Source organism: Furipterus horrens, unplaced genomic scaffold (genome assembly GCF_987537825.1).
Source record: "Furipterus horrens unplaced genomic scaffold, mFurHor1.1.pri manual_scaffold_1, whole genome shotgun sequence".
In the NCBI taxonomy this organism is placed as follows: Eukaryota; Metazoa; Chordata; class Mammalia; order Chiroptera; family Furipteridae; genus Furipterus; species Furipterus horrens.
Genome location: NW_028327171.1, coordinates 165,974,302 through 165,997,272, shown reverse-complemented (window position 1 = coordinate 165,997,272; position 22,971 = coordinate 165,974,302). Strand labels below are relative to the sequence as shown.

General features: G+C 38.5%; 1 protein-coding gene across 1 annotated transcript in view; it reads right to left on the bottom strand.

The window, feature by feature from the left end:
* Nucleotides 1-6,674: 6,674 nt before the first annotated feature.
* Nucleotides 6,675-22,971, bottom strand: part of GAD1 (glutamate decarboxylase 1) — a 36,254-nt gene continuing 19,957 nt past the window's right edge. The window contains exons 7-17 of the mRNA XM_090280667.1: nucleotides 21,249-21,361; nucleotides 19,800-19,915; nucleotides 19,636-19,715; nucleotides 19,357-19,411; nucleotides 17,964-18,080; nucleotides 16,767-16,831; nucleotides 13,552-13,630; nucleotides 12,350-12,499; nucleotides 10,325-10,432; nucleotides 8,907-8,996; nucleotides 6,675-8,105 (exon numbers count right to left, since the gene is read on the bottom strand). Of these exons, the coding sequence (XP_090136793.1) occupies nucleotides 7,932-8,105; nucleotides 8,907-8,996; nucleotides 10,325-10,432; nucleotides 12,350-12,499; nucleotides 13,552-13,630; nucleotides 16,767-16,831; nucleotides 17,964-18,080; nucleotides 19,357-19,411; nucleotides 19,636-19,715; nucleotides 19,800-19,915; nucleotides 21,249-21,361 (1,147 nt within the window). The 3' untranslated portion in view covers nucleotides 6,675-7,931. The remainder of the gene's footprint in view (nucleotides 8,106-8,906; nucleotides 8,997-10,324; nucleotides 10,433-12,349; nucleotides 12,500-13,551; nucleotides 13,631-16,766; nucleotides 16,832-17,963; nucleotides 18,081-19,356; nucleotides 19,412-19,635; nucleotides 19,716-19,799; nucleotides 19,916-21,248; nucleotides 21,362-22,971) is intronic.

Below are 22,971 nucleotides of genomic sequence, written 5' to 3'. Positions count from 1 at the left end.
TTCAGGACTCTCGTCAGCCTATTCAGGGTCAAGAGTCCATCCCTGTGGCCCAGGGGATGGACTACCCTGATTGGCTATACCTGAGTCAGATAATCATCTCTGGAACCAGATGAGGGGCTCCTCTCTCTAAATGAGATTGGGAAAGAATGAAGAAAGGCTATTCTCTTTAAGAAAAATTTGTGATGTGATCAGAAGAAGAGAGAATAGGTGCTGGGTAGGCCTAAAACACATGTTCATTATGTAGACAGAGGGGCTCAGGATGAAGAGTTTTGAAGTGGTTTTATTAGAATATTAAAGCAACCTTGTATTATAAAAATTCCATTCTTCAGCCCCAAATATAGTGAGTTCTCTTGTATTAAATTGTTTTACCTCATCCTTTGGTCAGATGAAAGGATTTCAAGATTCTTGCAGGTAAATTCAATGCATGTATCTGGATTCCTTTATTTAAAGATAAAAGAATTCCCATAATGCCTTTGGAGCATGGCCCCTTGATGTGACTGGAGCATTTCCTGATTAACAGCCTGCCTTATCTAATAGCTAGCTTTTCCAGCTTCAAGGCAGCAAATCATGTGAATCTCTATGCTTTCAAAGCAGCCTCACAAATGATGCCCAGGAAACAAACTTAGAGAGACAGTTCTCAGAGAGGGGCTTTAATAAAGTAAAGTTCAAATGCAGGCAGATCAAGGAAAAAGAAAGTGACTCAAATGGAAGGTCTGAAATGTATGAAGGAATTATGCACAAATGAAGTAGTGAATACATAGGAATATCTAAGCAAAAATAAATTGGGTAAAGCTATTAACATTGATAAATTGTAGGGTTATGAAAGTGTGAAAGTACTGGATAGCAATGGAATATATATTGGAATGATGATGATCAGAGTGAAAGTATTTTAAGGTTCTAATATGATTCATGAGGAGAGTAAAATTATTAACTTTTTAAATGGGAAAGTATTCATGCTAATATATTTAGAGTAAGCAATGAAAAACAGAGAGTATAAGTTATTAGTATTTATACTCTCATATGTTAACAGTGAAGAATAATAGAAACAAACAAACAAAACCCTCAGTTAATCCAAATCTTTCACAAGAAAGGAGAAAAAAGGAACAGATACATCAAAATAAGATGGCAGAGTTAAATCCAAATATATAAGTAATCATAAAAAATGAAATCCTTCAATTAAAAGACAAAGATGGTCAGATAAAAATGATGATAAAATCCAGCTACTTATACAAGACACACCTAAAACATAAAGATTCAGAAATGTTACAAATCAAAGAGGAGAAAATAATATTAGGCTAAAACTAAAATCATGTGGCATAGCCATGCTAATATCAGATGAATTAGACAAGGCTTCAAAAGAAAAAAAAAATGAGTCACTGTATAATGATAAAAGTTTTAAATCATCAGAAAAATATGATAATTTAAACTTGTTCATATCCAATAACAAAACAAAAATTAACTTACAAGGAAAATCAATAAACCTACCATATTTAGAATTGAATGATAAAATATTGTATGTGAAAACTTGTAGTATAGAGCTCAACTATATCATTAGGTGCTTCTGTTAGAAAAGAAGAAAAGCTGAACATTAATGACCTAAGCATAGAAAAAATGAGCAGTTAGAAAAAATGACTAAAAAAAGGCAGACAAAAGGAAATAATATAGAAGCAGAAATTAATGAGGCAAAAAGCAATCATACAATTAAGAGTATTGACTGAGAAAAACATTTTCTGAAAGCTTAATGAAACTGATGAACCTCTGCTAAGATTAATTCCTACAAAAAAAAAAAAAGACACAAATGACCATTACAATGGAAAAACATGGAGAATGTAAGTACAGATTCAACAGATTTAAAACAAATTTTTAAAAGATTTTATGTATTCATTTTTAGAGAGAGGTTTTAGGGAGGGAGAAAGAGAGCAGGAGAAACATCAATGTGGGAGAGAAACATTGATCAGTTGCCTCTAGCACATACCCCAACAGGAGACCAGCCCACAACCCAGGCATGTGCCCTGACTGGGAAGTGAACCGGTAACTTCTCACTTTTGCAGGATGATGTTCAACCAACTGAGCCACGCTGGTTGCAGTGCAACAGATTTTTTTTAAAAATAAGAGGATATTATGTTCAAGTTTTGCCAATGCATCTGAAGAGTTAAAAAATATTTATAAATTCTTAGAAAAAGTTACTTACAAAAACTGACTCAAGAAGACATGGAAAACTTAGTTTGTGTGTTATACAGCATTAATTAAACATTTTCATTTATTATAGGAACTCTTAGCAAACTAGGAATAAAAAGTAACTTCTTTAACCCAAATAAAGGGCATCATGAAAAACCCTAAAGGAAAGATAAAATTAAGTGGTAAGTGGTAAAAGCAGTGCATCCAATATCAGGAATAATGCAAGGATAAGTGACCAGCACTTCATTCCAGCATTGTTCTGGATATCCTGGCCAGTGCAGTATATCTAGGAAAAGAAAAAATGTATAAGGAACAGAAAGGAACAAATAAGCTGTCATTAACCATAGGTGGTATATTTCTCTATTTGGAAAACACTAAAGAATCAAAATTATTTGAGTTTCAGCAAGTTTTCTAAATACAGAATCATTACCCAAAAGGCAACTACACTTCTATACAACAGCAAAAATCAGTTAGAAAAGGTAATTAAAAAAAAAAAGCCATTTAAAATAACAATAAAAAACACCAAGGAATAAACCTATAGAAAGTTATGCATGTCTATATAAAACTTTATTGAAAGACATTAAAGATGACCTAGTTAAATGAGGATATATACTATGCTATGGTTAATATACTCAATATTGAAAATGTATTAATGTTCTTCAAACTGATCCACAGATTCAATGGAATTCCAAAAATAATTCCAAAAGGATTTTTTTTGGGAGGTGGAACTTGATGAATTGCACTATTGCTCTTGAAGGAGAGCAAAATAGAAAAATCAATTCAAGGTGGATTAAAGCCTTATATGTCAGAGAAATAAAACTTAGAAGCCTATATATATGAGAATAGCTTTGTGACTTTGAGGGTAAGAAAGACTTTCTTAAAGAAGACACACAAAAGAAGCAGAAATCATAAAGATAAAAACTGATAAATTCTACTACATTAAATTGAAGAATGTATGTTTTCAAAAAAACAATTAATCAAATGAAAAAGCTAGCCCCAAATAAGAAGGTATTCATCAAAAATATAATAAAAAACAATTAGTATTTAGAATGTACAAAGAACGTCTAAATATCATAAGAAAAAGACAAACAACTCTATTGAAAGTTGGACAAAGGGCATGATTTAGGCATTTCACAGAAAAGAGAACACAAATGGTTCATAAAAATGTAAAAACATGCCTCATTTGTAATCAGGGGAAGAGAAATTAAAACCACAATGAGATACTCTTCATACTTACCAGACTAGCAAAAACTTTAGACCTAGTGATGGTGAGGTTATGGAACAGCGTGCACTGCTTGTGGAAGTGCAGCTTGGTGTGACCTCTCTGCTTACTCAATACAGTTCAACAAGTACTCTATGACCCAGCAATTTCACTTCTAGGTATAAACCTTAGAAAAAAAATTCTACCTGTATATCAGGAAACAAGCACAAGAATGCTCATAGAAACATTGCCCTAGAGGCAAAAAACTGGAAAAAACTTATAATGGATAAGCCAACTGAAGTACATTCATACAATAAAATAGTATTACAGTCACAGAAATGAATGAATTACTGCTAGAACCATCATTAAAGGGGAATCTCAGCAACATGAGACTATCATATAAGACTGTGCTTGCAGCTTGTGGAGTGGGTTGAGTTGGCACTGAAACCTGTCACATGCTCCGCTTGCTGAGTGGTACACACTGACACAAGGATGCCTGTCCCTGAAGAAAGGGGTGCCTTTTAAATACTTTTTAACTGCACAAAGGCTCCCTATGGGTTAGTTATGGCTTGACAAAATCATAATGTTGAACACGAAGACAAGCAACAGAAGTATGATATATGTATCCTGAGTTATTCCATTTATATAAAATAGAAAACCAGGTAAAACTAAATGGTTCATATATGTGTGATAAAACTATAATATAGAAAAACAAAAGAGTGACTAATGCAAAATTCAGAATAGTGATCATTTCCTGGGGAGGAGGAGTATCCAGTTGGGAAGGGTTCATGATGGGTTCAAAAACTCTGAGGTACTGAGAATGTTCTACTTATTTGGCTGAGTAGTGGGTACTCAAGTATTACGTTATTGTTATTCTTTATCTTATACATTTATATTTTAAGAACCTCCTTATGTAATACACATAATTGATTTTTACATAAAAGGGACCCATACATGAGTACTGTCTGGAGGAGAAGGGATCCTGATGTAAGGTTTGGACAGCGCAGATTGCCAGGGGCCAAGGTATGAGGGCCTGAGTAGGTCATAGGAGGAGAGACCTTGATCCCTTCATGTGCAGTGAGGTCTGAGGACTACAGTGGAATCCTTCAAAGGTGCTCTGTGAAGAAGCAAATTAAAACAAAAACTTGTATACAAATGTTAATGGTAATTAACAATTTATAATAGCTAAAAAGTGGAAACAATGCCAATGTCCATAAACTAATGAATGGATAAATAAAAGTATATTCATACAATGGAATATTTAGTCAGCAATAAAGGGAATAAAATTCTCATACATAGCACAACATGGATGAACTTTGAAAACATGCTAAATGAAAGCAGCCAGTCACAAAAGACCACATATTATGGGATTCCATGTACATACACTGTCTAGGAAAGGCAAACCTATAGACTGAAAGCAGACTAGTGGTTTCCAGAAGCTGGAGTGTATGTGTTTGTGGGAATGAGGAATGGCTGTTAATGGTTATGAGGTTTCTTTTTGGGGTAACAAAAATGTTCTTTAATTGATTGTGGTAATGGATGTACAGCTCTGTGAATATACAAGCCAGGGAATTGTAGTACACATTAAATGGGTGATTTATATGGTATGTGAACTATATCTCAATAAAACTGTTAACAAAAAGAATGGCTAAAACAAAAAAAATGACAACATAAGTATTACCAAGAACACAGAACAACTGGAAAATTTGTACATTGCTAGGCAGAAGGTAAAATGATATAGCCACTCTGGTCAACAGATGCTTATAAAGCTAAACATATTCATACCATATGATCTAGTAATCCTACACATAGGTATTTACCGAAGTTGAATGAAAACCTATCTTCACACAAAAATCTGCACCCTAGTTTGTTGGCCAAAAACTGCAAACAACCCAAATTTCCCTCTACCAGAGAATGGAGAAACGAAGTGTGGTACGTCCATACAAATAAATATTAGACAGAAATACAATGAACAAACAAGTGACACAGACAGTATCGGTGGATTTCAAATGCATTGTGTTACGTAAAAGTAGTTAAGACTCAAAAGGTTATGTATGATACGATTCCATATACATGATGGGACAGGTAAAATTCTAGAGGCAGAGAACAAATCAGAGGTTTCCAAGAACTGGGGACTGTGAGAGGTGTGATGTACAAAGGGACGTGGGGAATTTATTGGTGTGATGGAACTGTTCTAAATCTCGATGGTGGTGGTAGTTATGTGACTGAATGGGTTTATCAGAACTCACAGAATGCTATACACAGTACACTAAAATGAGTAAATTTTACTCTATCTTAATTTTACTTAATAAAAAAATCCCCATTCCCTTGGAAATACAGTGGCTAGGGCATAGAGATGAGCTGAAAAGGGAAAAAAGACCCTGACTTCGCCCCACCACCAGCCTCACTCTCCCTGCCACTGTGAGATTGCAGTCTGCAACAGAACCAGGTGAAGGAATAGGAGAAACTCTGCCTGCTTATTACATTGAGTTGGGCATTTAGTTCCTAAAACGAGACTCTTCCTGTGACTGAGGGGCCAGAAAAGCTATGGGATTGACCTGAATTCAAATAGGGGTATGAGAAGAATTTGCCCACAGTGGGGATTTGAATGAACAGTAAGAAAAAAAATAAAGTGACTTTTTATGATCACCTCCCTGTAGACCCCAGTTTGTTTAATACGATGGTTACACACGCAATCAGTGTGCTAATTAAAAATGACTCATACTGTTCCTACATGTGCTAAATAGGGATCTCCTTGTATTTCGAACAAGGGAGATAGTCTTATTACAGCTTAATAGAATGTCAGAAAATAGGCCCTATTTCCTAATGATCCAGCACCAAAACATATTTCCTGAGGAAGTAAATTGGGACACTGGACAAGCATAAGCAGCAGGATGGCACAATTCTGTAATCTTAGAGGTATTCAGATACCACAGACACCAAATGAGGTAAGATCCACTAGAAGGAAAATTTGTCCTAGGACAGTGCCTGGTAACAGAGGAAGAAGCATTTGTTGAGTGACTGAATGAATGGAACTCCAAGATACAAATAGGAAAATGACAAAGACATGGCTTTCCTTTCTCCAGTCTTAAACCACAAAATTTAAAAAAATTACAATTCTAATGATTTTATAGATAAGGGGCTTGGGAACCCATGACAGTGGGTTGAATCCCAGCTTCATAAGGGTACTGAGTACCGCCTAAATTCAGCTAGTGGACAGTAAATGGGCCGTGGTGATCCAAGTAACTATAATTGGAAATCCCTCTTTCTGAATGAAACACAAACTGAAAGAAAATTTTGTTTAAATTCTCCATGGAGAATGTTTTTATTGATTTATATTCTTCTTGCATACTCTAAAATGCACAGTGTGAATTTCCTTTCCTCAAAAACAGTGGTGAGCCTGGTCAATTTATCTGAGATCTTCAGAAGGTCTTCGGAAACGTTTCCTTAGGTTTGAGCTAAGCGAGTCACAGAGATTGGTCATGAGCGACTACAAAATTACAGGAGATCTAGCTATTATCCAACAGTTACTAGAAAAGCATTGAGAACACCAGACATACAGCCAGACAGAGGGTAACAGAAGAGCAGATGCTGTTTAAGTAATGGGATTTCCATATATACGACTCCATGTACAGTATCAGAATTCTCTTACAGACAGTAAGCTTAGGCTTAAATCATTGTTAGTGCATTCTAATATAAATACAAGTCTCACTAATTTTAATCTTTTCTCTTTGGTTCACAAATGCACGAAAATACCATAAACAGTTTTCAGAACTTACTGAGTTAATATATAAATAAGATACATTACAAATGGGAAGAAAATACAAGACACCTTTTTAACATGGTAAATCTCTGAATATAAATAAGCAAATATTTCATTTACCTACAATTAAACAGTCATTTAAATCATTACATATGTTTCTCTGCCCCCCACCCAACATCAGACAACAGAGATATGCACAATCTACACAAATTAATCTAAAAATACAGCAACAGTACACCTATAACAATGAATCTGCTACTCTTTTTCCCTAACAGGATACTAATGGGGAGGGTGTGACTCTTGTCATCGAGTGGTGCTTTTTCTCATCTGTCATCATTTTAGGTGGTAAAAACAATGACAATGAGGTCAATGCCTGCTAACAGAATTTTCCTTGGTCCCTACAACATGACATTTTGAGAAATATCTTTCCCAGGGTTGTTGGGCAAGCTGGTAGGCAGCATGTTTGGCCCCTCAGTAACTGCTGAAGGTCAAGTTACGTGTCTTGGAGTAGGAACATGCTGTGATCTATTATTAAGCCACACTCACTAAACATATGTATATATAGAGAGAGGTATATATAACTGTACATATATACTGTGCTCCTAATGTGCAGCTTTTTAAAAAGAACATTATTTCCTGCTAACTATAACAAGCTTAGGGTTTAACAGTAATCTTCAAGATATTGTATTTACCCTCAGTGAAATGGCCTATTGTTTCAGCAACTTACAGAGGTTGTTCTAGAATGTCAGGGGGGGAAAGGAATTCCATAAGGTAATGTTCTATGGGCGGTTACAGGTCCTGGCCCAGTCTTTCTATCTCCTCGATGAGGAAGTCAATGTCAGACTGGGTGGCGGCTGGGTTGGAGATGACCATCCGGAAGAAATTGGCCTTGTCCCCCTGAGGCTGGTAGCCGACCATGGTTGTGCCGGACTCCATCATCAGGGCTTTGATTTTTGGAGCCACCTTGTGATGGAAACATAAGACAAAACTCAAGACTGATAGTAACACCACTCTTTTTAAAAAATAATGCAACCCATTTATTGGTTGGAAAAAAGAGCAGTTTGCATTTACCCTTTGTGTTTACATTGATGTAAAGACAAAGAAATACTTTATATCTAGGTTTCTTCAGTGGCTAAGATCTAATGACTATTCAAGTCTACCCAATTATAAATTCCCTCAGAAAATACTGTGCGACTGAATTTTGAAAGTCAGTCATAGAACAATGATAATAAAATCAAATAGAAAACAAAAATTTCTTATGGGCAACTACACAAATTAAGTCTTCTGTATAATCTAGAGCCTGGGATACAGACTGGCACAGAGACTGTGCTCAATGTATATTTGAAACATTATATAAATGAAATATATCAACAAGTGTTGATAATACATAAACTAGGTATAGAAACCAACAATCAGAATGGATCAGCTTTAGAGTAGACTTGAACTTAGTAAAAATATATTGTAAGAGACCTGGGTAATATGGAAGTACCTAGGAATATGTATAGGATTCAATTGCCCTACATAGGGCCCCTTCTTTAATAAAGAACACGGACCTCAGACAGGAATACGTCCTTTAGATGTTCCTGCTATATTTGAACCACAGCAAAGGGACAATCCAGACTCAAGAAAAATATAACAAGATGGCTCCCCACCACCCCAAGTCTCTAATTTTTATTTCTCCCCCATTAGAAAGACACATTAGAGTAAGGATGTTCCCACCAGAGCAATGCAAAGGGTTAGATGAGAAAAAGAGAGACTGCATACCCTGTGCAGTTTTTCCCGTCGCTCGGGGCTATCTGGAACACCCCTGAGGCTTTGTGGAACATACCAGAAACAGACGTTTGTATGCTCAGGCTGCAGAGATTTTCACAAAGAAGCAAATACACAAGCAAAACAGAAAATTAGGAGAACTTGACAGAAGGCTTCTCCCAAACCCCTTGAAACCCTTGATGGAATTCTCTCCAACCAAAAAGAACAAAAACAAAAAACAAAACAAGGAAAAGCATTGAAATATTTAAAAATAATTGCATTTGGGTAGTTTTAAAAAGGGTATTATCCATCTTGCCATTTTGTAGTACCTCATATCTAGAAGATGCTTTAAACACATTTTATTTTTGGTAACTAAATATTTTATTGAGTTTATTATACTAGTACTGAATCTTTTATTGATGACTCAGGATTATCATAACAAACATAAGTACTGGTTCTCACTAGGACTAACCGTGATGCCTAGAACTATTTTGTGTCCCTCTCTTAAAGACTTCTACGTGTTTTAGTTCTTCTATATTCTTGTTAGTTTTTCAGCTTCCTTCCTAGTTGCTGTCTGCTATCATTGTGCCTGCCTCAAATGGGCTGGAGACATTACATCTTTAATCTGAAGAATGTTTAGAATAGTGGAAGTGGTCAGAGTGAGGTCTTATGGGTGAAATGCATGAACACTTTATCATGGATTTGAACTGCTCTGGGCTCTTCCTCCTTTGGTGATTCTCCAGTGTGTTCCTACTAGGCTACACTGCCTAGTAAATGGACTAAGTTGAATGTAGCTATTGTTATATTATACTGGGTTACAAGTGGATTTTCTTTTATTCAACACTGGCTTCCATTCAATGATGGAAATCATTTTTAGCTAACTGCAAGCCCCATTAGGGCAGAGACAGTACCTGTTTTGGTCACCACTATATAACCCAGCTCCTGGCATAGTGCTTAACACCCAGCGGGCATTCAGTCTATACTGGGGTGACAAATACTTCATTGTGTACAGTGTATGTATGAACTCAGGGCAGAACCATTGTACCTTGCTCTCCTCATAAGGAATCTATGTAAAGTAGAATTTCATTTTAGAACCAGTCTTGAGGGACAAGTATATGCCATCCTATAAGCTTCTTGGAACCAAGAAATAAATTTATCCTGAGGGTTCAACACAATAATAAGACCAACTGAATATAATAAAGGATTCAGACCTGCCAAGGAAAGACCTCTTGTCTGCGAACAGGTGAAAGGGAAAAAGTCATCCCAATGCTATTTGAAGAAAAGCTCATGGACACAGAGAGAATTCAATGAATGATGCATCAGAATGAAAATTTAGAAACAGCTCTTGGTAATGCGGGAAAATATGACTTTTGGCGCTTCCCTCAATAGATTTTCTGGAAATGCTGTACATCTAGTCCATGATGATGACTTACCTCACCATTGAAAACCATCTCAAATTCTTCTCTGTTCTTAATCTTGGCATAGAGGTATTCAGCCAGTTCCAAGCATTTGTTGATCTGATTTTCAAATCCCACTGTTCCCTGTTTTAAAAAAAGAAAAGTCAGGTTTGTTGGTGAGAGGTGGTATTGCTCTGTGATGGGCATTTGAGAAGACTATCCTGTTCTTGCCTTTGGAAACAGACATAAGAATATTCTTGGAGATGATGAGGAAGAAGGGCAGCTATTCTCAACAGGCTTTTAGTTCCCTGCTAGTTTCTTGTAGCCTGGACCTGAAGCCTGTTTTCTGGCCACTCAGTTCATAATCTGTAACCAGTTCATGATAAGATGAGTACAAAAATTGAGATTAAGCAATAAGAAACTTTAATGGTAATTTGACAGAATAACTTTAATGTCTACTGAATCTAATTTTAAAAATTGGTGCTTGTACCTTGTATGGTTTTTTATTTCATTTTTCTAGCAATTCATCTTTATTGTATTGATCTACGACAGGTCAAAAACAATTGGCTCTTCATCACAGAGAGTGTGAAAAAATACTACTTTAGAGCCTGCCTTCCCCAGCAGTAAGTGCTGGTCAAACATGTCTTCCACACTCCTGGGCAGGCCACCTTCCACAGAGACAGTATTATCCCTTTGTGGTGACAGGCAGGCTGGCAGATGGGAAAGCCATTGGTTTCAGTACATGCCCTGAGATTGCAATAGTTCCAACTATTCACAAACTAGTTGAGCTTGAGTTTCAAAAGCCAGCACGACTGATTAATAACAGCAGTGTGGAGACTGTAGAGTGGGTCAGTGTTAACAAGAGCAGATGCACAAGGCTGGCTTGTAGACAGCTAACAGGCCTGGGTGAAGTCCACATTGGCAAAGCAGCAGTCACTGCTGGGTGTACACCCCAGCCAGGCCAATTTGCACCCAGGAAGCAAGCCTATAACCAGGGTCCCACTTCAGCAACCAATGCACTAGGAGCCAAACTTCCAGCAGATGGTTTCAGGGGTTATTTTTAGACAAAATGAAGATGCAAATTACTGAGACAGCATGGTTATTATATTTCTAAATGACAGGGCTCTTTCTCTTGTTGCTTCTGGCTATTTACATGCTTTAAATACCTATAATTACTTTGTGGTAGACATCAAATTCAGATGATTTCTATATTAAGACAAAATGGCTAAAGGAGGAAAAAAACTAATGATCTGTCAAATTCTTCCTACAGAAAAAATATTTGACTAGATATTTCACTGGGAAGCCTTGTCGTTTTGGTATTAGGTAGACCCAATCTTAATCATGGAAATTATTAAAGTTAATTTACAGTAGGTAAATAAAAATAATGGATGTGGTATGCAGCTGTGAAATAAAAATTGCCTTTACTTGATTGCATAAAAGTACTCTTGAAACAAATAGTCAAATGGTAATCCTCTCCCTCACTCATATTTTGGGGAAAATTCCAATAATTTGCTTTTTTTCTGGACACAGAGAAAGGCTGATGAATGTAGAACTAGCATTCAGTCTAGCAGTAAGATTTCTCAGCATAAAATATGTATTTTCCAGAATAGTGTACAAAGTACAAATAAAGAGAAAGCCATTATCTGAACAAAACTTAAAATTGTCATATATATCCCATGATTTGAGGCCTTCTAAAGGAATTCAGGGTTCTGTACACAGTTTTGTGGTAATTTTATCTTTATCTCTTTCCCTACACCTGCACTAAATAATTTCAGCTGCCTTAAGGATTGCTGTGGAAGTCCAGATCTTGACATCATTTCTAGTTGTTATAAAGTTATAAGGAAACTTCATGGTAATTCCAACTGAGAAGATTGAATGGAGGGAGAATTTGACATGAAAAATAAAGTAATTTCATTCTCAAAGAAAATACAGTTAACTCAATTATCTAGATATTGATTGAATGCATTCTGAGTTATCTGTGATATATCTTTGCCTCTCTTTTGCTAACCAGCCTGGGCAAATTATATTTCTGCTCTATTTCCTGAATTCCCTTTTTCATACCTTTGCTTTCCACATCAGCCAGAACTTGAAAATGTCCACGTGGCGGCCACACTGAATTGCCTTGTCCCCGGTGTCATAGGAGACATCATATTGCTTGTCTGGCTGGAAGAGATAGCCTGCACACATCTGGTTGCATCCTTGGAGTATCCCCTATCATGGAAACCAAGACAGGCGTGCAGGTCATTCATAGGTCAGAGACGTGGATGGCTTTGAAACAGGGCTGGCTGAACTGGGGGTCACATGCAAACTTTCTTCTAATGTCTTATGAGGCCGTGTACTTGTTCTGATGTTCTCTAAAACCACTCTTGGAAACACCTTTGCCCCTTTCCCTCTGTCATCCATTAGAAATTAATCTTTGTCCCAGGTGACAACAACAAGGGCCCCCACTGTCCCTCTAAGGGCATTTGGAAATATCGTGTGAGTGTTTTGGATTGTTTCAAAGTCTGGGCAGTACTGTGGCATTCAGTGGGCAAGGGATAAAAACTTCCTGCAGTGGGTGGGAGTTTCGTGTTGCAAAGAATTTTCCTCTCCAAAAGCACTCCCTAAGAAGTCTTCCCATCTTTTCCAGAATCTCCTGTGAAGTTAACAGGCACTCTAATTAGGAGTGCCTGGCTCCTCCAGGTCAGTGCCAGACATTTTGGAATGCCTCTGCGTGCAGGTTTCCCTGGAGCAACAATGCCTGAGGGCAGGGTCCTGTTATTAGATGCTTATCAAAGGGAGTACACTGCTCACTCATTTACAGAAGCTTTTGGGTCAACAGTCCTTGTTAGTCCAAGTTGACAGTTGTTGTATGTAAAGGTCAACTCTATCTCAGCTCTAGGGACCATGAATTCAGGCTAAGAAGTTAAATATGTTCCAGTGACCACTTCTTTGTGCTGAGGCACAAATTGGTTCTCTAATTGTTTTTCTTTTGTGTGTACAAACATGAGGCATGTGGAATGAAATACTGCCCCTTTGGTTTCCTTCACTCACAGGGCCCTGAGCCCTGAAGGAGAGAGGGCAGCAGAAAGCCAGAGCCCAGAGGAGGTACCAGGTTAGCTGAAGACTAACAGATAAGGGCAGGAGAGCGGCAAGGACGGTCCTAAGGGGACGCGCAGTCTTATGAGTGTCCCAAATCCTGTAAAAAGACCCCATGCTTTTCTCTTCCCGAGCCTTCTAAAGGATGTGCAGGCTGCCAGCTCATTTTGGGAGGGAGCGCAGACCTTTTCCTTGACGAGAATGGCAGAGCATTGCAACAGCACGCCCATCATCTTGTGAGGGTTCCAGGTCACTGAGCGGGCCCTGAAATAAACACATGACGCTCTGAGATGAAGGAGCGGGGATCCGCAAGAGCGACTGTCCTCTTAAGGAAGACACCACCCATCGCAACCCAAGCCAGTCCATGTTTTCGATGCCTAGTCCCCTAAATGGGCTAACCCAGTGGTTAACAACTGTTTTGCAGGCAGTCTCAGGGCACTAAGTCACAGACTGCCTCTTCTAAACAACTGCTATTAATAATAGCTAACATTTACGAAGAACTTATGTGTCCTCTTATTCTGACAGCTTTACAGACATTATGCCAGTATGGTGTGACGATTAACAACTCAGGAGTTTGGAGCCAGACTATCTGAATCTGAATCCTGCTCTGTCATTTGCTAGTTGGGCAAGTTACACAACTCCTTTGTGCCTCCATTTTTACATCTGTAAAATGGGGAGTATTTGTCATAGGATTGAATCAAGGAAGAAATGAATTAATAAATACATATTGCTGACAACTGTGCCTGGAATACTTAATTCTCACAACAACCCTATGGTGTGGGAGCTACTATCTATTTTAAATGGAGAAACTAAGACACAAAGGAGTTAAATACATCGCCCAAAGTCACACAGCTAGGAAGTGTTAGAGCCAAGATTCAAGTCCAGGCAGTAGAGTTACAGAATGAGTGCTCCTTGCTCCTCACTGCCTGCCTTCTTCTAGGCAACAGACTCTGGCTTCTTCTGCTTCCCTGTTCTTTATAAAATGGGCTGGTGATGCTGACCTGCCTACTCATGAGGTGGTATGAAGAGCGACACTTAAGAGCAAAAATCACTTAGACAATTCTAGACTTTGACTACGTAGCAGCTTCATTTAAATGCTAAATGACCATGACTTGCCAGGTTAGGCTGCAATGATAGTTTAACAAGCATGGTCTCCTAGCAACCGCATCACTCTGTCAGAACACAATTAAATGGTTAAGCAGCACACTAGCCAGGACATTACGGAAACTAGTAAGCATACCATATGATGACTGAAACTTCAGTAACTTGCTTCAGTGCTTTAGACTCCTTCCCAATGGCCTGGCCCACAGCTGGGCTCTTGCTTTAGTAGCTGTGAAGGATGTTTCCCCCAGACGCAGCGATTGGCTCCGAATTATATGGATCTGTGCTCCCTAGAGCTAAATCCTTGCTGTGAATTTTTAAATTCTTCATCTTGCCTAGGTCCTTTAGAGGGAATATAATTTAGTGTATATGTGATGATAGGGTGTGCGCTGTGTTTCAAAGATAAGAGAGAGCCCTGACTGGTGTGGCTCAATTGGTTGGGCATCGTTCTGCAAAGCAAAAGGTTGCCAGTGTGATTCCTGGTCAGAGCACATGCCTGCATCATGGGTTTGTTCCCCAGTCAAGGCATGTATGAGAGGCAACTGATTGATGTTTCTCTCTCATATCAGTGTTTCTCTTCCTCTCTTTCTCCCTCCCTTCCCCATTCTCTAAAAATAAATAAAATCTTAAAAAATAAAAGATAAGAGAGAAAGGCCTGAAGTCCTGTCTCCCTAAGTGTATAATAAAGAAAACCTCTGTGAAAGAGACCTGTGAAAAGTTCTAAGAAAAGTTGACAAATTGCTTATTCATTAAAATGCATTAGGTGTGTCAAGCCATATTTAACAGGTAGTAGAGTTAATCAATTTTCTCATAGCTATCACCACTGAGTTATTAAAATTATATTTAGATCTCATAAAATGCCTTAAATTAAGTGGGTTTTTGAATGTCCTAAAGGTCTGAATTAAATGATCCTTTGCTGCTATGAATGGAAAGTAATAAGATATGATATGGATTCAATTTCCTTCAGAAGACATATGTGATTTAAAATATTAGATAAGAAAAAGGCTAGTGCAAATGTTTCCTACACTAAAAGATGGAAAATGAAAATTGCCTGAGAACTCTGAAGTACAGTTGCACTGGCTCATCTATATTTAATATATTATCCTACAAGTTACAGAACCAAATAACTATGCCACAAAGAGTCAGTCCCACTCACCTTGGCACTGGCCTTTCAAAACGGAACCAGAAGAGCCACAACAGAGGTAACAAGACCTCAAGCTGGAGCCCTTTCTGTGCAAGAAGCCACTGGTGTGTCTGCTCCCAGTCCCCTCTCCAACCTTGTCACTTGGCTCTGACCACACTGGCCTCTCTGATGGTCCTCCAAATTGCCAAGATTAGTCCTGCCACATGGCCTTTGCATTTGTCCTTCCCACTGCCTAGAATACTCTTCCTTATACCCTTGCTTCCTGTCTCCCAGTATCCCGGTATCTGCTGAAATGTCACCTCCTCAGAAAGGTCCCTGACTACTCTGTCTCAAACAGCATGCCTTGTCCCTCATTGTTATTTAACCCTGTTTTATTTTTCTTTATTTTGAGGTAGATTACGTATCTCTTTGTTTAGGCACATCCAGCCCTCTGGAAGGTAAGCTTCAGGGGGGTAAATCTCTTAGTTGATAACACTGTCCATATATTGCTTTATTTTTCCTCCATGTACTAGGTGCACCTTTTTTAGAAAAGTGATAGAGATGGCTGGACTGAAGGCAGGCAACGAAGTACTCACACTCATGTCTGCCTGGCTCGTGATAGGTGCTCAGTAAATATTGATCAGTGGGATATATTGGGAGCAATACACTGGAGTCAGATCAAAGTCATATTTGGCTTAGCACAACCACCGAACTTGAATGGTGAACAAGAAAATTAGGTCTGATGAGCTGAGCGTCCTCCCCCTTTCTCAGCAGTAAGCTTAACGAGAAAGGAGAATGCAATGTACACTTTCTGTACCCTTGACAAACTCTCACTTAGCCTCCAAATCTTCCCATTGCTTGGTTTCTCTTCTCTCTTACCTGGGCACCTAGCAATTACATCGACTGATGCATTCATCACATTGGGTTGTAACTATTTAGTTACTTGTTTTTCTCTCTCTCTCTCTAAATAGTGAACTCACTGGGGTGAGAATTCATTTGAGAAATCAGTTATTTTTGATTTCCCAGTGCTAGCATACCATACGTGCTCAATAAATGCCTACTGAGCAAAAGTAAACATAGTCAGATTGAAATAAGATGTTGGGGACATCAGCAGACTCAACAGCACGGCATGTTTGATGGCCCAAGTGGAAGGAGGCACCGGATTCTGGCCCTTACCTCTCTATGCCACTGAGTTTATGGCGGTGCTTCCTGGACATGAGCAGTCCACCACCCCAGGCAGCCTGTGAGGACACAGAAAGGGGGGAGGGGGAGCAACAACATTTAAGAATCCAACCCAGTCACTCCACACCTCTACTAAAACAGAGAAAGTAACTGGGCACAAAATATAAGCTTCTCTGACAGAAGGAACCCACACTGATTGTTCAACCAGTGGCAGTTGTAATTTATCACTTGTCACTTCCTCAAAAGTTCCTCCAGGTTCAAGTCAGAGTAGCTAGGAACAATACAGGTAAATCTCGTCTGAGCCTGTGGTGCCAAGACCCAAAGCTTAAAGGCAGAAGACACTCAATGACCCTGCAGGGGGCTCTGGAAGTGACACCAAGGACTGGAGCCTGTTATCTGAATCTCGGGGGGGGGGGGGTAGGGTAGAATCCAAGGGCTTCTGCAAACTCAGAAAGCAGGAGCCCTGACAGACTTGGACGTCCCACCACAGCGCCTGCAACATTAAGACATTTTTGTGGGTACCCTGATGCATACGTTAATGGAATAGCTTGGGACACCACATGACATAAGAACAGACTTTGTTAGTCATTTGTTCAAAAGTACCAACTGTCCAGTTATATTCATAAGAGAATGGAGCAAAAAAAAAGGAAAAAAATATACTCAGTCATGCATGTGAAAATGTATCTTTTGTGTTCCTAGGAAAATCTGAGACTAAATCTCTTAGTTGATACCTCCTTCCATATACTGTCTTTTTTTCCCTACAGGTACCAGATGTGCTTATTATTTTATTTTATTTTTTTAAGAAAAGTGCCATAGATGGTTGACTGAGGGCAGCTAGCTTATTGTCTAGATTCGTGGCCACTTTCTATACGTTGTGTCTTCTATTTTTTTCCCTCTGAAATCAGTTATATTTCTCTTTGTACCTGTTTGTCTAGACAAAAGCTACCTGGGAAGGTGATATAGACTATATTCTAAAATGAATCACAGAGGACAGCAATGATTCCCAGAGGACGTACAGGCCTGTGGTGTGTCCAGCTGTGAATGGCCAGCAGGGAGCCAGAGAAGAGTGGAACTAATGTGGTATGGACAGAGAGCCAGCTGGGGCAGTGGGAGAAGCTTGAGGAAAATCACAAAGCAGAGCTGCTTCCACCCCCGACTGGGCTGGGCCACGCTGTGAGTTATAGCACTTACATCGACATGCAGCCAAAGGTTATATTTCTCACATATATCTGCAATCTCCTGTATCGGATCAAAGGCTCCATAAACAGTTGTGCCAGCAGTTGCATTGACATAAAGAGGAACATATCCCTAAAATGCAAGAGAGACAGGCTGATTAGCCTTTTTTTAACCTTTCTCCTTTCCACATAAAGTAGGTGAATTACAGTAGCATTTATTCAGAGATCAGCTGAACTGATGTGGTACCAGACACTACACCTGGGAGTATTCTTTGTTGGTGTATTCACTCATTTATTCATTTATTGAATAAATAATTTCTGAGTGATGTGTATGTGCCAACCCCTGTTGTAGATGTGCAGAATACAGTAGTGAGCAAAACAGATGAAGATTTCTGTCCTCATGGAGTTTACTTTCTGGTGGCCAGTGACAGATAACCAATAAAATTAAATAATCAAAGTATACAGTATGTTTGATATTGACAAGTTCTATGGTGAACAATAAAGCAGGAAATAGTAATAATAAGTTCAAAGTACTAGGCAGGTAGCTCTGAATATCATCTGGGCATTGTACATTTTAGAAGCTGTGTTATTTTAAGTGTACTGATGTAATAGTAAATACTGAAGCATTGTTTGGTTATTTAAAACTGGTATATACCTTGTTTCACTAATAGTGGACATGGTAAAATTTTGATGTGAACAAGAAATAAATGAGCAAGTGGAGTCATACAGGCCCTGGGGGAAATCTGTGAGTCCTAGGTTTTACTGAATCTCAGGTTCACCTCTGCTTTTTGCTCGGTCCTAACATTTCCATCAATCTCCTCTACTGAGACCCCAGCAAACAACTACAGTTAGAGAAGGAGAGATAAAGAATGTAACCAAAACAAGTTGGTAAATGGCCTGACAACTACCTGGCAGTGCCTTGTAGATACATCTGTTCTTTGAGATTTTTTGTTTAATAGACTTTACTGAGGCTGATTCACCAAGTATCATGGGCCATCTGCCAGGACACAGAAGCACTTTGTTAAACAGAATCCTAAACTTAAATGATATTTGTTAAATAAGATTATGCCTAACAAGTAGCAAGTGAAAACATGAATAGGCTGTATCTTCACGGTGCTTGGGTAGTGGATTTATTGAAGTACATCAAACTAATAATTTGGCACAATTAAGATATGACAAGTGGTTTAATGACTGAATTTTTCATTTTTCAAAAAAAATTGATATGGTATAGACACAGCTTTAAAGCCAAGTCATCTCACAAGTTGAAGTAAATAAACCCTTGAGAATAGAATTTTAGAAACACAATAAAATAATTTCTTATATTATCAAAGACTTTTACTGTCCATAGCAGAAAGGTATTTTTAAAAATTTGTATTCACCAGCGTTTATATGTACCATAGAGTATATACCTTTTCCTTGGCTTCAATAATTTTTGCCTCTAAATCAGCAGGAATTATCTTCCCCCTGTAATTATTATAAAAGGAGAGAAATGAAAATGAAAAATCAATGAGACTGCACATGAAAAAAAACTTCAGCCACAGCAAAAAGTAATTTAATCGGATATTTTCAACAGACCATTAGCAGCTTGGCACGCTGTACTGAGTCAGTCCTTAAGCACAATAAAACAAATTTAACAGATGAACACATTTAATACATCAAGAACCTAATATTCACTCTCCCCTGCCTACCTTTCATTGCACTTTATCAAAATCACATTGTCAGTTCCAAAGCCAAGTGCAGCTCCAGCCTTTTTTATAGAATAGTGACTCTGCAACAAACAGAGGTTTGAAGTTAGATGTTAAATAGTCCCTTGGAAAACACCACAATTCACGAGCAAGAGCACCCAACTCACATGTTCTGAGGTGAAGAGGACCAATTTGGGCACGGCCGCCATGCCCTTTGTCTTAACTTCCGGGAAGTACTTGTAGCGAGCAGCCATGATGCTGTACATGTTGGATATGGCTCCCCCTATCAGCAAGCAGACACATTGGGAGGTGTTGGAGCTCCTTCATTATGGTTTCTAACAGCAAAGCCTAAGCTGGTGTCTCAAGAGACAAGGGAGGTCAGAAAGGGGAAGGACAACAGCCTGATACGTTTTGGAGGCTTCCTATTGCCAGGGCTTCCCTCTGGCCCCTTTGCCCTGGGAATACAGTAGACACGCTCATCACCAAAGCCACTGAGGCAGTTTGGCTGGAGGTGAGTCACATACCTCAGTGCCCGACTCACCTAAAGCCTAGACATAAGAGGTGGTAGTGACTGTAAAGAGATAGTTGAGTTACAACTTCCCTTCTTCTGCTTTATCTTAAAAAAAATTTTTATTGATTGATTTTTTAGAGAAAGGAAAGGAGAGAAAGAAAAACATTGATTTGTTGTCCCATTTATTTATGCATTCACTGGTTGATCCTTATATGTACCTTGACTGGGAATTGAACCTGCAACCTTGGAGTATTAGAGTGATGCTCTTGAGCTAGCCGGCCAGGGTCCTGCTTCTGCATTCTGCACAATCTATTTACTGAACAAAGATGAATTTGTTCCCTGACTCAGAAAGACAGAGAAAGAGAGAATAATGGAGCCCATGGAAGGAAACAGTGGCATTGCCTGGATCCTCTCCTCAAAGAATAGCCCAACTGAATCACTTAGGAGAGCTCTAAGTTGATTAAGATAAAACCAAACCTGTGTTTACTTAAATAAAGACTCAGGGAGAATTGAGGTAACCAGGTGTAGTTGGCCAACACAAACTAACGACTTTTGCATCAATTACCTGACAATTAAACAGGCAAATTGATGGTCAGCTTGAACTGCCTGGACAATTGCAATTTTTATTTCTTCTCTTCTCTTTGTACACAATCACACTGTCTTTGCACCTCCCAAACTCCTTCCGAACACCAAGAACATCTGTCCTTTTTCAAAAAATTCTTATCCTATCTACATCAAACTAGAGATTCAAAGTAGATATACTATTTTGGCAGAAATTGATTAGTCAATTGATGATCTTGATTCACTGATCCTCAGCCTAATCAAACTGCTGTTGACAAACTGAAGTTGTTTAGCATAATTTAGACACAGCCTTTGTCAGTTTACACAGGGTAGGTACAGCCTTTGTTGGTTAGTATGCATAGAATGCAGAATTCTTGCTAGCCTTCACCCTGACAAGGATAGAAAGGCAGAGTATTGAAAAAAAATATTTTTAAAGGTAATTATTCTTCTACAAACTCACCCTGTGTTTAGTATTCTCGAAAGGGTCCTAAGGATTCATACTACAAACTTGGAGGAGGGTCAGGGAAAGAGAACAGAAACTTACCAGGAGAAAATATCCCATCACCATCTATATTTGACCATCCAACTATCTCTCTCATCTTCTTAAGTGTTATTTGCTCCATGAGGACAAACACTGGAGCAATTTCGTAAGTAAACCTGGAAAGGTGGTAAAAATAAATAAAGAAGTCAACCACTTATTTGGGGAACACAGAGGATTGGTGTAGTATTTGTACTTGGGATTAAAAGAGGTTCAAAACCACTAAAACAATTCATTTCCTGGAAATGCATTAAGTCGCCAATCATAAAATGTCAGAAACCAGCCTGGGTTACCAAAAGAGGTGGTGGAAGTGCCTGCTCTCTGATTCTTCACCAGCAAAACAGATTCTCATCTAAATGGAATGTCTTATGTGTGGTCCCCTGAGAGAAATAGAATGAAAGAAAATGACTTTTCTGGGTCCCTTTCACCTCTAAGATTGTAAGATGATGCAAATATTAATTGAAAATAATGTATTCTAAATTTTATATAAAATTGGTTTGCAACATTAAAAAAAGAGAACATGACAGCCAATTTCACACTTGTAGAACCTATAATACCCAGAGCCAAACTCTATCTTTTAAAAACAACGTAAACATCTGGAAGCTAACTGTGAAGATAATTGGAAATATTGACCCAGGTTTTAAAGATTTCCATATAATTATCTACATGGTTTTCTACTGATAATCCCCAAGGACAGCTATGTTTCTATAGTTCTCTGAAGTCGATATCTGTCAAGAATAATTATAAGTGATGATTTTCTAATTACCAATTATAAATAACAAGAAGATGGTCAATTGGCATAAATAGCTAACTGTGGGCTTTAGATATCCTGGCAGCTTAGCTTTGTCTTCTAACAAACTGATTTAAAAGTAGCAAGCCATGTGCTTCTCAAAGCAATTCACAACACAGCACAGTCTGGTAGACTACTCACTGAGACAAGATTGTGGTGCCAAGCATAGGGCTTAAGAGAAATCAAAGAAGGTGCATCCACAGAAAATCGAGCCAGAAAACAAAAAGATGTTTACTGACTCTGAGGCTCTTTGTCTTTCTTCCTTTTACTTGACCTTCTCAAGCACTGGAGTCTGGGGGCTCAGCTCAGACCATGCTCACTGAAGAGAGGTGCCTAGATTGACTTAGCCAGTGATATGGGGAGGCTTTATCATTGGATAAGGTGTTTCAGCTGAATGCCAATGCTGAGGACCAGTGGGAATTCTTGCTGGCTTAATGATTTAGAAAAGCTCTTTGCAAGGATGAGATAACAATTGTTGTATATGAGACACAAGTGAAGGTGCTAAGTTTTAATCACGGAGAAAAAAAAGCAATCAAATTAATCACAGGTGTGAAAGAGGACAGAAAGATCCTGGAGGATCCTCAGGATACATCTGTTGGTAGAAGAATTTTGTTTCCAAAAAAAGAAAAAAGAAAAAAAGAATATGTCCATTTTCCTTAGTAGGACCCTTGAAATTTAGGAGGAAGACCCTTGGAAATCATGTGTTCAGTTACCATCACCTCTGGAGGTCACAATCATGCTTTGGTTCTGCTTTGAGCCCCATCATCGTAGCAACCAACACTCCCTCATGTCTGATGGCCTGATAAAGGAAGAAGAAGAAAAGGATTCCTGGTTTAGCCTGTGTCGCTGAGTGTACCAAGAGTCAAACTCATGATGTGTTTCTAACCATTCTTGAACAAACGTGTTAATAGTGCCACTGATTTTCTGAAATATTGGAAT